The 18,674-nt window shown below is 42.1% G+C and overlaps 2 protein-coding genes across 3 annotated transcripts in view; both read right to left on the bottom strand.

The window, feature by feature from the left end:
- atosa (atos homolog A) overlaps window positions 1-3,046 on the bottom strand; it is a 29,465-nt gene extending 26,419 nt beyond the window's left edge. The window contains exon 1 of the mRNA XM_061039713.1: window positions 1,988-3,046. Coding sequence (XP_060895696.1) covers window positions 1,988-2,018 — 31 coding nt within the window. The 5' untranslated portion in view covers window positions 2,019-3,046. The remainder of the gene's footprint in view (window positions 1-1,987) is intronic.
- Window positions 3,047-10,071: 7,025 nt separating this feature from the next.
- On the bottom strand, window positions 10,072-18,396 carry onecut1 (one cut homeobox 1). Of its 2 annotated transcripts, none has more exons than XM_061039691.1 (2): window positions 16,774-18,396; window positions 10,072-12,479 (listed from the first exon to the last, which is right to left on the bottom strand). In XM_061039691.1, the coding sequence occupies exons 1-2, from the start codon at window positions 17,843-17,845 to the stop codon at window positions 12,190-12,192; spliced, it is 1,362 nt and encodes a 453-aa protein (XP_060895674.1). In that variant the 5' UTR covers window positions 17,846-18,396; the 3' UTR covers window positions 10,072-12,189. The 2 variants fall into 2 exon arrangements, with proteins under 2 accessions (XP_060895674.1, XP_060895684.1); XM_061039701.1 differs by having other exon boundaries at window positions 16,789-18,396.
- Between the last annotated feature and the right edge of the window lie 278 nt (window positions 18,397-18,674).

Genomic DNA, 18,674 nt, shown 5'->3' with positions numbered 1-18,674 from the left:
AATGTGAATGTTTTATAATGGTAGCAAATGGGTTAACAAATATGTTGTTTTCTTGGAAAGATGGTTCCATACAATTGGTAACCTGGAACATCAAAAATAAGTTTAAATAATGGCATTTGAAGATCCCATCCTGAGGGTGACTTTACAAGAAAATGGCAGCATTACATGTTCATCATCTAATTAAGAGGATTGATGACATCCCCACAGATGCAGATTAAAAATGCTGGATTTAACATCGCTAGTCAAAAGTGCAGTTTCTTAAGGGGGAACAAGAGTGTGTAACAGGCCACAACCTGATTATATCACCTCGTCATCATTACCATCACCCATCAAAAGCATTGGCTTGATATTTCACACCCCTCTGATCAGGAGGTCAGGGCTCATGAAACTTGTTGCATGAGTGTTAGGGTCAAAAGCACATGTCTGGACTTGTTCAGCTCCCCTCCAAACCTGGGACCCTCCAACTTACGGTCCTGTGTTCAATTTGGTCTTGCGGTTGTTCAGCCAGACTGCTAAGTAAACGGCTTCTCTCAGTGTCTTTTCAGAAAGCAAGGAGAGCAGAGATGCAAAAGAAAGATGGCATGTGGATCATAAGCAATGTGGTATCTCCACCACAGGGACTGTACAATATGTTCCTAATAACAATAGCTCACAGTGTCTGCCACTCAAACAAGGAGCTACTGCTGTGAAGCTCACATAATAAGAAACATGACAACCTGACATGGTGAAAATGCACGAGGAGTAAAGAACAAATTTGGTGTAAAATGTGCCTAAGGCAGACATTTTTTCAATCTTTTCGGCTGACACAAGGCAGCTACGCACACACATACACAAAGTGTGTGGTTGTATATTACCTGTATATCCCCCAACATGAGAGTCATAACCCCAACCAATGCTACAACATACAATATCAGTGCTGCTGTTAACACTTGACCCAGCATGCAGTTCTGCATTATTAAACTATAATTACATAACAGAGTGCCAGTCAGTGTGCCCTTTACTTTAACAGTCACATCACACAGATGACCGGGTCAGTGCTTCTATAAAAAGGCTAAGGGTCCTACAGCCAAGGATAGGGTTAAAACGTATAGGCCCATATATGGCACATTGTTTATTGTTTGTTGGAGAGTCAAATAACCAGCTTTTGGTTATGAGTGAGGCCAGTCAGCAGCCAGACAGCAGTTTCATAACATAGGCAAACACTCAGACTATCTGTGATTGACCGCAGCTAATCTCACCATGACTGACAACAGTGGCCTTTCACTTCTTCCAAGTATGGTGCTGTTTTGTTGTTGACAACAGATCATGTTGCCAGTTTCGCTGGATCGAAGAACTACCACATACAGTCTCTCACAAAGAGAAACGTTTATCTTATTAACTAAAGGAACTTGTACAACACCTAATGGTAATTGTGTCAGGGCACAGATTAAGCTACCGCACTGCCCTTAACAAATTAATGCAATGGAAAAAATTTGCATAATCACATTGGAACAAACAAGGCTGTCCCCTCTGCCCCTGTTTTGCCTCTTGCTGCAGATCCAGCAACATATAAACAGGTTGCAGAGCATATGGAAGGAGCCGACTCCCTCAACAGGGTGGGTGTCAGGTACATTTTGCAGTGCAAGAGACTCGTCAAAACAAGAGCTGTTGGAAAAAGGGAACAGCAACTGGCAGAGAGTGAGATCTTGCAGGTTATATGTTGATGAAGAAATGGGTCAGAGAAACAGCTGATATTGCACTAACATCCCCAACTGGAGCAGTATATTAGCTCTGAATATACACGACCTCATTTAGTGAGGTCAATCAGTGTGAATTCATATAACCAGTGACCAGGCTGACCAGCTGTTACATAACTATCTGGCCTGATTCTGGTCTCAGGGGAACGGATACAGTCGACGACTAAAACTGGAAACTGCACAGCTTGCCTTCACACGCTGACCATCAGGTTCCCCCCACATACTATATGTGTTTGTGTTGCTCCACATACCTCGCTCAGTCTTCATGTTGTCCAGTGTCATCGGGATGCCTTCAGGTCCTCCAGTGGAGACTTTTCTTTTTCTATCACACAGCAACACACAACGTTGTCTGCACCCTACCGAACCTCTCGGTGACGGAGACCTGCTGTATTAGCTAGGCAGAAATATCAGCTGTGAAGCCTGCGTGTTGGTGCCAGGTGCCCCTACCCAACAACAAAGCATCGCTTTGTTAGCATGCTACTGTACGCTTCCATCGAGTCGCACTGTATTGTCCAGCTGACTAACACAAAGACAAGCTGATAGCAAACGCTAAGTTACAGTCAGCGTTAGGTTATACAGTTGTCAATCTGCTTGCTATCGATCCACCCCCCCCCCCCAAATCTGATACTACTAGTGATTTAACTAGCAAGCAAGCTTCCCTCACTGAATATCTCAAATTCCTCCACCTGAACCATAGTTACGTCGCGATGCATCTCTCTGTCTCCTCTCCTGTTTCGTCGGCTCCGCCAGTGCAGGGCTTTGCTAACCCAGCAGTGTGAGCTAGCTGGAGACTTAACACGACCAACTAACTTTATCGTGACTGCTTAGTCTACAGGAGACCCCCGCAAACACCCAGCCCCCACAGCTAGTCGCAACTCAACAAACACAAACACTGATTTTCCGACGACGGACCGTCTCGATATTGTGTTTTCATTAAAGAAATGTTAACCAATATCAGCCTGACATGGTCCAGTTTCTTCCCCTCCACACTGCTTGAACTGTCTCTGTATACGGAAGGTAAGAAATGCCACCTGTACTGACTTCCTTTGCGAGCTTCATTAAAACTTTTCAAAGCAACAACAAATGGTTCGACTCCGCTCCGGCGCTCCGGCTACGACGACGACGACGTTTCCCGTAGCAACAGCGATTTCCCCGCTGACACGCCAGCTGACAGCCACGACTAGAAGACTGTGTTGATACTAATAACATTCAGCCGAAATGCAGATAAAAGGAACAGCGAGTCCTCCTTGTCGTGATGCTTTACAGTCTGCCTGCCCTCCTCACTTCCCTCCCCACTGCTTGTCAAAACAGATCAGTGCAGCTCCAGTCACGTGTCCCAACAACAGCCCGTGTCGTCACTTCCGTCACGGCCCGGCCAGCCTCGCATGAACTCGCAGCCATAGCAACCGCCAACTTAAAAAAGTGGTACCAAAACTTGTTGGGAGGAGGACGCTCTGGTTGTGAGGGGAAGCAGATGTAGAAATAAAACCCCGCGACTTAAATATATATTTTTTTACAGTCCTGTCACATTAATGATGTTTGAGGTGTAGAAACGGGACAAACAGAAAGGGTCTGCTCTCAGGAAGCTGATTGGTCAGGGGAAATTCTGTGCGCGTTCACGTGTGCACGAGGGTTCGCTTCCCGTCGTGAACATTTTGTTCTTCCTTGCATGGCCTTGCATGATGCCAAAGATCGTATGTTTGATGCAATGCTGTTAAATGTTGTATCACAATGTCCTGACTGGCTACAGCAAAATCGCCTACTAGACGTTCCGTTTAAATGTATGACATAATAAATATCGTTTTGGATATTATATTTTGGTTCTTGTGACTAGTAAGTTAGTGTTATGGTAAGGTTGGTTAATGAAAGTTTCAATAGGCTATTTGTGTATTTGATACAAATAAACTGTCATACTACTGTCACATATTTTTCTGTTTTGGTATAACAAAAAGCCCCGTTTTGCTTTTTCCTTCAAACGATAACAGAGGGGTTGTAGCCTAAAACACAAAAGGGCTGCTGTTTGTTTGTTTAGAATAAATACATTAAAACCCTGTCCAATTTGGACCCCACCTGAAAACTTTGTCAACAGACAACATGAGAGCTAGGCTATATTTAGGCTGCTGCATGGTATGGCAATGCAATTAGGCTAATAAACGAGTAAAGAGAATTATTTTAAAAAAAAATAAAAAAAATTCTTAACACGAACTTTAGCATTTGGAGATCATGTGGTTTGAATACATGTTTGGTCTAGAACCAGTGGTACTGCTCATTACTAAATGCAGGATGACGTCCATCTACTGGTGCAAATAAAAAAAGGTCAGAGGGAGAGCTCTGTGTTATAATCTCATCTCTGATTAAACCTCTTGGAACAAAGGCAAAGGCCAACATGAGGACACTATCTGCTTCACAAATCTGTTTGGCAGCTGCAATGGCACTTTGTGTGTTATTGTTGTTTGCAACACAAAGGCAGATAGGCCCACTCAACTTATCAAACTCGAGTTTAATAAGATACCATACATTATTTATGGTAGACAGCTTTCATCAACCTACCCAAGTCATGCGCTAACAGGGCATTTAACAGTTTTATTAATTTTGTGCTTGCTTTTCTGGGAATCTATTCAATTTCAAATGTTGGTCTACTATAGTCCCCACATTTTTTTAAATCAGGGACAAGTGACCCAGATACTGTAGTGTTATAAAGTCCTCAATAGAAATCCCAATCTCTAAGGTGGATTATCTACAGTCATGTGGCAAGGGAGCAAAGTTTACAAAGTATGTCTACTGTCACCTCTATGACAAAACCAGAAGAAACCAGGGGGTCTCTGTTGTAAACATTTCTGAAATAAAACATTTTCCCTGATAAAGCAGTTGTCTTTTAGATAATTATTAACATACAGTTTTTACGTACACATTCAGTTCAAATGCTTTCAAAAGATAAAATGTGAAGTTTTAACTTCATAGATAGATCAGTCTCATATATCTGCTAGCAGCTGAGTGGAATGTTTTTAAAAAGAGATCCTTTCTGTTCAAATAATATACACACTCAGAACAATGTGTATACCTAGCATTCTGACAGTATCTTTCTTCTAGAGACAGTGTTTCTAATGTTTCTGTGTGTGGAGGAAAAAGATAATAGCTTATCACAGAAAGAGGAGAGGGCACTGATTTTAGGTTTCTCACCACAGTTTTAGTCAAGGTTTTAGCTTATAGAAACAGAGGAGAAAGGGGTGCTTTGGGGGTCATTTGTGACTCTCAGGGGGATACAGATACTGTTTCAGAGCCATTGTTCAGCTGTGGTATAAGGGCTCACAAGATATTTTATGTGAACAGAATCATATAAAGCTGAAAAAGATAGACTTGGATAATATGAGTTATATGTTTAAAGAGAATTTCTAATAACTTTTTTTTTTAAATGAAACCAATATTGTCCAAACACATACCTCTTTTGTTGAAATGCCTTGCCTACCTTAGTCTAATTTGATTATTTTATTTCCAATGACCACGCCTGCAGAACTTTTAGGTCTGTGGAAATGTGATGATGCAATTCAGAGATAAAACCTGGAGTTCGTACATAAAGCTAGCATTAGCAACCAAAGCTTGTACAGTGTCCATGCAGATTTATTTTCAAAAATGTGAAATTGGGAAGATTCACATTCATATAAGGCTGATTCATTTAATATGTGAGTCCATAGTGTACAGAGTCAAGCGTAAATGAACTTGAAATGACCCAAATCAGTTCATGTGTTGATGCTTTGATTTCAAATTAGGGGATATAGCTTTCATGTCAGTAGGTATTAATTTTACAGTCTAAAAGAACAAGAATACCAGGATTAAAGTAATCTTAATTTAGTGTGAATCTTCCCTTTAAGGATGTTGGCAAACCCAAACAAAGAAGGTCTTGTGTTCGTAAAATAATACATACTATAGCCCCATCTGGTGGCAAGATATAGGTTGTGCAGCAAATACAAGACCGATATCCATTTATCCTATCTATCTACATTTCATAGGAATGGAATCAGTGGAAATTCAGAATGGAACTCTAGTTTTGCAAATATATTTCAGTTTCAACAACTTACATTCACCAGTTTGCTTTCAAACATTTAATTGCTGTAATCAAGTTCAGCTTTCCACACTTGATTACGAATAGATGTTTATGGGAGTTCAGCATTACTTTTCAGATCAACAAATGACTAAGGAGTTGAAGTGTGGATGTATCAAATTATTTGTGATTCAGTGTGACCTAGGGTATCCAGAAATGATTAAAATGATGTTTGTGCATTATGGTTTACTTAAAGGGCCACATTAAGTAAACCCTTCTTTTCTGCCTTCTAACGGCTGATCTGGCTGACTGTTTTCAGCAACTTTAGAGCTTCAAACATATGAAATAATTAAAGTTAGCTATTCAACCATAGCAATAGTACAACTGTCAGACGGAGTGGTATCATTGTGCAATCTTCTCAAATGTTTGCATTTGCATTTATTGCACAGTGAATGGTTAAAGTGGACCCCATATTACTTGACACAAAAATGTGTGTTATGGCTCTTTAAAAGTAGCTGATCATTTATCAGGTGGAGACTCACTTTGATTCAATTCAGCTTTGTTGTGAGTCCAATGCATAACTCTGATAATTGGTAAAAGTCCTCTCGAAAAAAAATAAAGAACCTCTGACCAAACTTTTACAATTTTGCTGATTACCTTTGTAAGACAGTGAGAGATTTTATTAGATTACAAACTACATGTATATATATATATTCATAGCCTGTATTAATAAAGGTGTGATTATAATGGTTTATTATATGTACAGGAACCCACTGCTTCTAACCCTGACAGGATATATAACATGAAGGACCTTCTGAAGCTACTTATCATGCAGGCTCTCATACAAGACAGACTCATATGTCTGCTTGTCTTGTCCTCTACGTCCTCATCTGATTTGAAGTTTTATTGATTCACTTTGTCTGTCTGAACAAGAAAATTGAAGACAAAACCCAAACATAAACAACAAAAAAATCAAAGTAAACTAATGATAACAAGAGGCAGGATTCAGTGGCTGGAAGTACCAACTGTTTATTTTTCTACTTTTTTGTGACTACAGAAATGTTGAAACATTTGAACACTGAAAAAAGCTGGATGACATCATCACTTGCTTCTCAATTTTCTTTCTTTTTTAAATTTGCTTAGCAATCACAACAGATGATATTGCACGGCACTGAGAAAGCAGTAGCAAAGCCTGGAAACAGCAATAACAAATCAAGTCATGAGACATGGCGTAATACAATTGAGAGTAACACCGACAGCAATGCCTCTCTGGCACACAAGCACACACACTTTTCCTCAACTGCGCACACACACACACACACACACACACACACACACACACACACACACGCACACACATGCATAACACACATACACACACACACACACACACACACACACACACACACACACACACACACACACACACACACACACACACATACACACACACATGCACACACAAGCACACACAGAAACTGAAGAAGCATTGTGAGTTGAGAAGGAGGTCAAAAGAAAGAGATCAAGTATGATAGAGCACAAGGTTGACAAGAGCGATGACATTTCATTTTAAAAATGCAAGTGCAAGATAAACTACTACTGTTATCTAATCCTAAATGTTTATGACAACAAATATGCTTGTTTATCAAAACCCTTCAAGCATCGTTGTGTATGAAGAGCTGGAGGACACCCCTCTGCGGGTGAGAAACTATAGTTCCCCAGCGTTAGAGATCCAGATGATTGTCTTAGGCGCTGCAGTATTGTAATGAGACTTGTAGCCAAGCTACCCATCATATGGGAACTCCTTAGGGTCAAAATAAATAACACAACATGTAAAAATGGGTAAAAAGTACATCCTCACTGTATCATATGTTCCCTCTCTATTACAGGCCTTTATTTTGTTACGTAATGACCTCTAGTTTGCTAAAAAAAAAAAGAATAAACTTCCACACTCAGTGACATAATGACTGCATAACATCAGCATGTTATATAATAGTAAGGTCTCTGACAACTAAAGGAAGTCAGACCTACTGTTGTGATATGCACAAATCAGCCACACACATGCACACACACCAGCAGCATACAGATTTAAAACAAAAGACGGACTCATCGTAAAGAAATACATACATGAGAACACACGAAAAAGGAATGAGCCAACCAGGTGGTTGTCCCCGTACACACTTGCACACTGATTCCTTGTTAAGGTTCTTTGCAGTTTTATTAGACTTTGCTCATAGTCATTACACGAGTACGTACCAAAATAACAGATACTAGGTGGAGCGAGGTGGCAGTGCTTCAGCAATAAAAACAGACCCAGCTCCACAGCACCGCCCCTGGCAGACCGGCTGCCCAGCCTCGACTCTACCTCACTCCGTGCATGAGACAGCAAAGTGGGAGGGACTTGCAGCCCTCATTTTTCAGATGCTTCAGATTGTACATTGAACAGGAGATTCCCCACATGGTCGAGTAAGCTTGTCTACACAGCCCTACGCCTTCTACATTCTATACCCGTGCGAATGGCAAATCAAAAACTCATCAAGTCTACCTCACAAATGCCAGTGCTTTTCAACTTTATACATATTTTTTGTCCAGTTTTTGGTTTGTTTTAAAAATCTTTGGATGTGCAGTATTACCCATAAAATAACTGTTTTCTTAAAAAGTCAAAAGAATAGTAAAAACACACACACACACACACGGACACACTGCTTTTTGCCAGCTGTTCAACAAAGTAGCTCCTGTATGACTTTGTCTGCATTGGCAAATCAACTGTCTAGGTTTCTGGCAGTGTTTAAAACACATTGAAATGCCGGCTAGGATTCAGCTGAAGAAGAATACAAACTACTCCTTTGTTATATCTAAGCGTGGGAAATAAGGCTGTAACATAAAACTGTCTTTTTTGTTTTTTTTTTCTTCCAAAAAACCTACTATATACAAATCTATAGTTTCTACAAATGCATAAATTAAAGCAGTGGTTAACCATTACAAAAATGAAATTAAATAAAAATCACAACACAGAAGTAGAGAAAAGGGAAAATATGAACACAATATCACAGCAGTTGGTTTTACCCTGTAAAAGCAATAGTCTACCGTCATAATATTGGCATAAACCAATGTCTGATAAAAAATACGCTTCTCCCTCCTTCCCTTAAGTTTCATACATCAACCCTGAAACTTGTCCTCCGCAACTTTGAACAGAGCACTTCTGCCAAAAAACAAACTTCAAAATAGATAATACAGCTTTTTTTAAGTAACAACAACAGTTACCACAAGAGTGGAGTTCTGCCTAACTCACAGATAGACGTCTCAATGCAGAACTCAAAGGAATTATTACTATGAGGTATTCAGAGACATTGGTACAGACATGCACGGCCAGAGTGCTGGACCTTTTTACACACAGCAGAGAGACGAGGCAGGTAAGGAGGGAAGGGAAGGAGGAAAGGAGGGTTAAAAGGGGGCAAGGGAGAGAAGAAACAAAGACCTTTGGTTTAATCTGTAGAAGAGGACAACAGAAATTCCTTTGGTAAGTTTTCATTGCATGGTTGCGCTGGCGAAAGCACCACGGTGTGATTTTAAAAAAAATGAAAAAAAAGGAGAAAAAAACGTCCTTGTTTCTTCAGTGGTGGCCCTTCTACAGGCTGAGGTATTCGCAGAGTCAAAAGTGAGAGGTCAACAGCGGTTTTACACTTTGGTTCAAGCAAGGCACTCGTCCTGGGAGTTTTAGAAAGATTGCAACACGTCTGCTTCTACTTTCAGGAACATGTCTGCCTATAGTTGAGTCAACAAATCTGCCCATGGATATGTCAGCTTGTCTGCCTATTGTCATGTAAAGATGTCTGACCTATATGCTGGATCAATATTATCATAGATACACACTAAGAGGCAGGGCCAAGGGCAAGCAAAGCTGCAACCAAAAGACACTTCTGCAGAGTAATCCATCACATTAAGGTATATTATTATGAAACTTATAAACCAAAATGAAATGTTCTTTTTTTTTGTCCCATTTTGCTGACTTTCCTGCCAATAAATGGTAAAAAAAAAAAAAAAGATTTGCTTTGGTGCAGCTTACAAGCTGCAAGAAAAACTGATCACATTTCTGGCGACATCCCCGTTCCCCTTCAGGCCCCTGTGTAGCCGCTTGTGTGTGTGTATCTATGGCTAGATCAGCACATCTGCCTAAAGCTACATCAGCATGACTACCTACGGAGCTGTAATCAGAGCACAGATGAAGCAAGAGCACGCATAGCAGGGGTGCATTGGTTGAGTGCAGGTGGTGGGGGGGGGGGGGGGGGGGGGGGGGGGAGGGGGGGGGGGGGGGGGGGCAGGAGAAGAAAGGAAAAGAAAGAGTAGACGGGAGGGGGGAGGGGAGACACACAACATCTTCAAACACCACTCATAGAGGCCGTGCAATGAGAAGAAAAAATCTTTGGTTATCTTTGGTATCATCAAAGTGATAGAAATCACGTATGGAACTTGAGTGAGGTAGCATCTTTGGTTCACACTATAAAACATCAGCAGGTCTTGACACATTTTTTGTCTCTTTGTCGTCTTTCAGGTTTTCCTTTCAGAGATGAGGAGGCTCTCTCTCTCTCTCTCTCTCTCGTGCGCGCCTCTCCTTCAGCGCTTGTTGATGAATGTAGAGCTGCTAACCCGGGCCATGAGGAAGATGAAGGCAAGGGGGGCAAGCCCCATATATTTAATGATAGACTGCCCTGGGCCCGCCCCGTGTAGTGCTTTCCTCTTAGTGCTGAAATGCATAGCTCACTCGGACAGCCGTAAGAGTAAAGGGGGGTTGGAGATTGAAGACAAGCAGGATGGGGTGTTTTTGTATTCAGGTGAGGAGCTGACATTGCTGTGTAAGTGCCTGAAAGTGATTTGATCATTGATATCATCCCCTCGGCCCAACATCTCTGACGAGGAGGATAAAATCAAAAAAAGGATGAAGCACACAGGCTCGACTCACTGATGCTGAATACTTATTATTAGAGCGTTGACACAGAGGCCGTCTGTCTCCCTCACAGTGTCAAGGAAACACAATTTCAGAGCCACCTTTTGTTTTCACCTTTGCAGAGAAAACACACGGCTAAATGGATTTGTTGTTGTTTTTCAAGCTGCTGGTATTTGCACACATTTACCTGAGGCAAATCTGTGGACAATAGCTAAACAGACTTATAGGAAAATTATGTTCCTGCAATGATAAATCTTTATAATAAGAGTGTTTTTAAAGATATATAACTGCAATAATTAGTTTGATTCAAGAAGGCATCAATAAGGCCAGTGTCAATCCATTCTTGGCAGATGACTGTCTACTAATAAATCTGGTTCAGCTTGAGGTATCTGCCTGTTAATAAGAAGTATTTTCTTGCCACGGTTACCTCCTGCGTTCCTCATTTGTGGATTAACGTTGAGTCTTTGTGAATAACATAAAAAAAAAAAAGAACATCAATGACCTCAGCTTTATGTAAAGTGTCATGAAATTAATTTTGTTAAGAGTCTTCATATGTAAACCAAAACTGATAGATAATATTTTCATTTCTTTGGAACATAAATTGAAGCATGGCTCAGTATGTTGTTATGGACTTTAAGCAACACTTCCTCTTCTTTGTAGTGCCTAACAGTCTTTCTTAGGAGTTGACTATAAAATATACTCTTTGGTTAAGTTTTTAATCTAAGATGAATGACCGGCTTTGGTTTGTAGAAGGCTTTGGTTTCTCTTGTTTAAATCATTGAACGCTTCAGCATGTTGGAGGAAAGCACTACTATGAGGGGTTTTTTTGGTTTGTGATTTTGGCTCGGGGTTAGCAGTCTACACGTGATGCATCTCCCTGTCTGTCTGGAATGCTTGATAGAGAGACAGATAGCTGGACGGACATTCCAACTCCACCCATCCAAACACAACAATCCAGTCGCTCCTGTAGGATTATCTTTGTCTTTAAAGTTGATTGGCCAATCCCACCGGAGCTCCACATTCTGGCTGTTTTTCAAGGGTGTGGACATCTGCAGACCAGACTGCCAACAGGCTGATTAAAACCTCCATCATTAAAACCAACCAATCAGATTAAAGATAAGGATGGTGAATGATAGATTGATACTGGCTGGGGAGGTAAAGTGGGGTATATTAAAGCTATAGACCAGTGACAGTGAATGTGTGTGTGAAGGGGAGGGTAAAACTATAGGCTTTTTGCAGTATGTTACACATAAACGTGTTGCTGAAACAAACATTTCAAAGCAGGTCAAAAAAAGAAGTCTTTGGTTTGTTTTTTCATCTTTGGATACTATAAATATCAATATAGTACAGGTTTAAGGGCAAAATGTTGCTTCAAGGTCTCTCTTAAGTTTCTCTTTGTTTCTCTAAAGTTTTAAAGCTTTTCCACCGAGGTTGAGTCAGTCCATGAGGTTGGTCAGATCAGTCCATCTTCAGGCTTTGGTGCAGATATTCTGGCCAGAGTTGACTGAGTGACCGGAACCGTCATCCACCCACTTATCTAGGCTCCGGCGACGTGCGTTCATAAAGAAGTTGCTGACCGTGGCCAGCTCTAGGCCCAGCTGTTGGGCGATGGTGACCTGCAGCTCTTTGGATGGACGCTTGTTTTCCTTGAAGATAGCATGGAGCGTCCGTCGCTGCACATCTGTGAACACCAGCCGGGGCTTCTTGCTCATGTTCCCCCGATCACTCCTGCCGTGGTCCTGCTCCTTACGCTTACATGCTGTGGAGAGTACAGAGGAGAGACAGAAAATGAGTGCATGTCATTTAGAAATTGCACGATATACATAAGTTGTGTTCAAACAAAAAATAATGTCAGAAAGCTACTGTAAGAAAATCACAAGTATTTTCATGGACTGACCCAAGAATGATCTCAGTGGTTCTCTGTACCATCTTCATATAAAACTCTGCAAGGTTTTATTCTAACTGGGACACACTGATAAGAATATTTAAAGCCAAAACGTATATATTATGTTTTCTATGCATTACCAAAACTAACTCTAAGGTGCATTGCTTAGGTACAATAATGAAGGTCAAACACAGGTGAAGGGTTTTGTTCTTTTGAGTCAACAACTCCTCCATTCATGTTTATAGTAAGGATACTGTATCAAGTATGAACCAAAAAATATAATGCACAATCATCCTAAAATACAACAGTAAAATAAAGTGTGGCTGATGCCTCTCAATCTCCATAATGCTCTGAAAACTGTGGATACAATTCTGGAAAGAAGCACTTCTAAAACCTGTCTCATGTGTCTTCACCACAACATGAAAACAAAACAGCTGATTTGAATGGGAAACCCACTTCTGCAGTTTAACATGCATTAACTGGTCAAACCGGCTGCCACATTTAAGTTAGATACAAACAAGTATACTACAGGATTCACACTGGAGTAAGCAGTGCATATTCAAGGCTCTCAGTGGGATCTGTAATGTTGGAGTTTTTGAAAAGGTGTTGTTGAATCCTTTTTTTTATTAATGCAAAAATGACCATAAATGTTATTAAGATACTCTTTTAAAATCTTAAAAACAACCACTTGAGATCATTTAAGCTGTCAGATATAACATGTACAGAGCATGTTGCATGTTGGATGTAGTGCTACTTTTGTTCAAAACATACAATCTGTCAATGGGCAAACTGTAAGGTTGCATGGGAAATAACAGCATAAATTAACTCTTTCACTTTTTGTCAATGGATCTCTGTTGGTCTGTAGACCAGAACAGGAGCTCTGTAACGCTTAAATGTGGAGCAGACATATAGGAGGCTGTCCGTCGGGGACAATGAGCGCTGTCCGCGGTGCTGAAACAAACGGACCCCTCAGTGGACCACAGCTCTGGAAAACTGAGCCACAGATCATCTTCTATCAGAAAAATAAAATGAATGGAATCAGTGTGACAGCAAATCAAACCTACTGTCATCCTACAGCCAATCGCTATTTAATTTTATGTTTTTGTTTTTTTTTCATTATTATTTCCTGTTAAGCCCTGGAAGACGGATCACCTGTGAGCAGAGGCCAGTAGGGGGCAGACGTGAGCTGTTTGAGCAGCGAGGCCCAACATGGACTCACTGGGAAAATTAATGAACGGCTTATTGTCACAACAAAGCAATTCTTAATTTAGCATGGCTTATTTTTAGAACGCGTCGGATGAAATACAACGTTGTAATTACAAAAAACTCAAAACTAAATATTATATTTTGCTAGGCGTACCATTTTTTGCAATATACCGAGCATTTTTTTAAATGTTTTTTTATTGAGCCAATTATGTGTTTACAGTGGCTTATTTCCTCAGGTTTGTATTTGAATTGTATTGTCGTTTTTTAATTCCAAATTTTTGATGCCATGTCTTTGCCACTAAACTCCAGATTTAGATAAAGTTAAGTAGCACATTTCAATCATATTCAAGGAGACATACAAATAGCCTACACGTAATAGCCTATTACGTCAGTATTTCAGCTGAGCGGCCGATCCCCCCATCTAACCTCCTTGAAGCACATATAGCCTACTGTCTGAGATGTGTGTGAAGGTGCAGTGCAGCATGCTATCCGCTTGGTCATAAACTGGAGAGTATTTGTGAGTTCGAGCAGCCCGGTGTCTCCAGTGCTGGTAAATATTAACAGAAAGCCGGAGCTTCTCTCTGCTATAAATCAGCATGTGAAGGCCACGCGGACAGCAGGAGCCTCCACAGAGCGCGAGCCTGGGACAGGAGGAGGAGGCCCGGGCAAAGAAGCAGCAGCTTTCCCAGGACCAGGGGGACACAACAACGACCTTGTTATCAGACTATTCACACACACACACACACACACACACACACACACACACTCACGCACGCACGCACACGCACACACGCACGCACTCACGCACGCACGCACGCACGCACGCACACACACACACACACACACACACACACACACACACACACACACACACACACACACACACAGTGTGTCTGCTGCCCCTGCAGCTAATCATTACAAATATACAGATAACTCCACTCAAACACACTGTGACATGGGGTGACGACATTACTGCGTTTCATAACCTCACAGAGAACAACAAACAGAACTGAAAATGCAGCAAATATTCAACTGGAAAAAAGACCCTTTGACCATTCACACAATATTTCAGAATTTTCTGTAGCCTACGAGGGTCATATTCACCCAGGATTTATAAAAGCACAGCAACGTCGTCTCTGAAATTACATCCAATTTAGCCTAGTTCTCATTCTACGATAAATGTCTAATTTTTATTTTTATTTTCTGTCCTACGCCAAATAATCATCTACTTACAAATCTATTCTATTCTATCAAATTATTTCACTTGTGTAATTGAATACGGAGAAAAGGGAGAAACGACCTGAGATTAATTTCAGAAGTCTAAAATCAATTCGTACAGCACATCTAGTTCAGAACACGATCACATATCTGGTTCACCAAGGAACGAACAGATCAATAAAAGAGGCTCAGACTATTCTCTCCAAATTCATTTAGCTTTTTAACTGTAAATTATTTTCTTTCCCGTAGATATTTTTTTGTGGGTAATCTGTCAACAAAAGCTCTTATTTATTAATTGTTCTATTTAAAAGGTTGAGATTTAATGTGATATGTTTTATTAGTCCAAGGAAAATTTAAAACGAAAAAGTTCTAACGCCGTCCTAAGACATCTATTCTCCCGGTATAACCAAAAACCTAAAAACCAAACACACTCATCAAAATCAATCAGTAAGCACTTGTTTCGATTGTTGAAGGCTGATCAAAGAAACGAACAAAATGTGTCACTTAGGCTACATAGCCACTTTTCAAACGTTAAACCAGATACATGTTCTACTAGTTTGCAAGTAACTCATAAGATGTGCCCCCCCCCCCCCCCCCCCATACATACAAACAGCAGAGGGGAAAACTGAAAAATAATCTATTGCCGTCACACTTAAGTGCACACACGTGTGAATGCCATACACACGCCCACGCACATGCGAGCGAATAGTCATCTAAGTGGCCGAAGCAGCCTACTTTGTCCAAAAGCCATAAAGACCATTTGTAGGACATTGATTAGACTCATAAAGTTAAAAAAAAATCCGTTGGGTGTCTGTGAACGCGCACGTGCGATTGGGGCCTCATTGCACGCTCTAATTGACTTGTGTTATACCTCAGGGACAGATTAATACAGAGGTCTATCAGTTAATTAGACAAACCTCAGCCGAGTCAGGGCTAGTTTACGACCAAAACACAAGCATGTGCTCTCGATTCTAAAACATTTAGCCTAAATGAAACTTCCCTCCACCTTAACCTTTATTTAACTTTAGTTTATTAAACTTCAAACAGCACGTGCACACATACACACTATTCCCTCTCTCTCTGTTTACACCTAGGACAACACCAAAAAGGCTGCTCAGTTGCATCTACACCTAAATAAACACATTCCCAATGATTTCTGGGCCTGGGATCAGCTTACGCACACAGTCCAGCGGTCGATATCTTGAGGTAAAATGACATGAGAACTTGTTTCACACAACACCCAAAATCCATGTAGAGTCAGAAAAGGATGCAAGTTTGATATCAGGCTACCAAATTGACGCACGAGCACCAGCTTTGTGCAGCACTTTGAACTTTTTACGTCTTTTTTCACCTGCCGTGTTGCATTTGACCACAATGCAGAGCTCATCCACACAGGCACAAAAGACAAAGTTGGAGGCCAAATCTGAAGGAACCAATTAAAGCATACCTGAGACACGTTTTATGAGTCGTGGAAACATAATGTTATGTGTGACTATGATAATGAACATTTAGCCTGCAGAGGGAACATTTGTCCTGAATACTACCATGGTTTGATTTTAGCCTTCATACACAGACAATGTTTTTTTTTTCTGTATATAATATAGAGCCACAAATACAGTTTTTGTCCGAGCCCACTTTACCCAATGTTCAATATAAAGTAGCATTCAGTTCTAATGTTTCAGTATAAGTGACTTTTTCCTCAGAAACACATTCAGAGAAGATGAAATCAAAAAGGGGGCTTTACCGAGGCTTCGCTCACCTGCGAGCCTGAGCGCACTCATGCGCTGGAACTCAGGCTCCTGCAGCCACTTCCACATGCGGCGGAAGGTCTCTCTACCAGACTTGAGCTTGGACCAGGGTTTGGGGTTTCTCAGCAGGTCGGACAGGGTCCCCTGGGACCTGCACAGGACCCGCTGGGCAAAGATGGCCTGAGGGATGCTGTAGCGCTTCAGCTCCGTGGTGATCCTCTGCGCCACTTCTTTGGTATTCACCTCCTCCATCTGGCCCCCAGAAACACCACCCCCTCCACCGCCTCCTTGCTGCACGGGCCCGGAGGCCTGCTCCCGGCTATTCCCCAGCCCCTGGCCGTGCCCCTGCGCGCCGAGGTGGGCGTGCGGGTGGTGATGGAGGCCGTTGATTTGTACCATGCCCGCCGAGGAGCTCATGTGCTGCTCAGTGTGTCTGCCGAGCATGGCCGGGTGGTGCGCCTCGAACCCACTGGGAGTGAGCATCTTCTCACCAGGCATGGCGGCACCGGGGTGGGCGTAGGGAGGGATGCCAGCCTGGGTCGTGTGTATGCTGGCCAGACCGGAGCCGGACAGCGGGGAGAGGCTCTGACCCATGCAGGGGTCCTTGTGATGATATGCAGGGTACAGACTGTTCATGGGTGCCAAACTCCGGTCCTCGCGCATCAACGTAAAGCTGCCGCTGACGTTTCCGGGGATCCTTTGGTGGGGGTGATGGTGAGGATGATGGGGATGATGGTGGTGGTGGTGGTGGTGATGATGGGGAGGAAACTTGTCGGACACGGTTGAGATGGGGGGTAAGGGCTGCAGGGGGGTTAGGGTGGTGTAGGTGCTGCTTGCACTCATGCCAGGGGGGGCTTCGCACATGCTAATGGCTGGGTGCAGGTGTCCGTGGTGATAGTCTCCGCTGTCCAGCAGGGTCGCCATGCCCATAGCGCGGTGGCTCAGAGCCCGGTGCCCCGGACGGGAATGTGGACTGTGGCCGCTCAGCAGCTCTCCGTGACCGGACACTGACTCATGGCTGACTCCGTGCAGGTCGCCAATATTCTCCATCGACAGCTGTGCGTTCATGATCCGGGTAGCGCTGTGGACCAACCATCTATCTGACCTACCTCAGGTAGCTGATGTCCAGAAGTCCTCACGTTCAGTAAAGTTCTATTTTCTTTTGTTGCTCTTTTCTTTTGGCAGCTGCAGCCTCCTCTCTTATTCTTTTGACTTTTTTGCTCTTCTCTGACGTTGTTTTGCAGAATGGAAACTCCTTTTCCCGGATCCCGCTTGTTCTTGTAATTTTTTTCTTGTTTTTTTTTTATTTATTTTTTTTATTTTCGGTACTCTCTTTATGACTCAAGCCCCCCCACCGCCAACCAGCTGTCCTCGCGCTCTGGTCGGGTGCCGCGCCATCTCTAGTTGTGTGTCTCCAGCCCCTCTTCCACCGCAGCACAGATCACTGTCTGCACATGCGCACTAGGAACACCCATCACTCCTATACTCTCTTTCTTTTTCTCTCTCTCTCTACCACACACGCGCACACACACACCGCCCCGTTGCTCTGACGTCAGCTACCTTATTAAGGAAGGGAGGTTACAAACCACAGGTCTGCTAAAAGCTGTTCTTCCCAATAAGAATTTCCGCTCCGTTTAGATTCTACTTAAACATTTATAATCTAAAAAAAGGCGTTTCTATTTCAAAATCCTCACAGGATGAAATATGGAAGCATAATGCTTGGAGCGCCTGATGTGTTATTAAGAAATATTGAGATTCATTAGGGCTCTAATGAGGCATTATCTTCAGTCCTCCTTAAATTATTAGGTGTAAATGAAGTTAACTTCCGGGTTCATTTGGAGTTGGTTAACTAGTGATGTCTTGGATTCAAAACATTTTAAACCTCAAGTTCACTCTC

Source organism: Labrus mixtus, chromosome 1 (genome assembly GCF_963584025.1).
Source record: "Labrus mixtus chromosome 1, fLabMix1.1, whole genome shotgun sequence".
In the NCBI taxonomy this organism is placed as follows: domain Eukaryota; kingdom Metazoa; phylum Chordata; class Actinopteri; order Labriformes; family Labridae; genus Labrus; species Labrus mixtus.
This window is presented reverse-complemented; position numbering and strand designations above follow the sequence as displayed.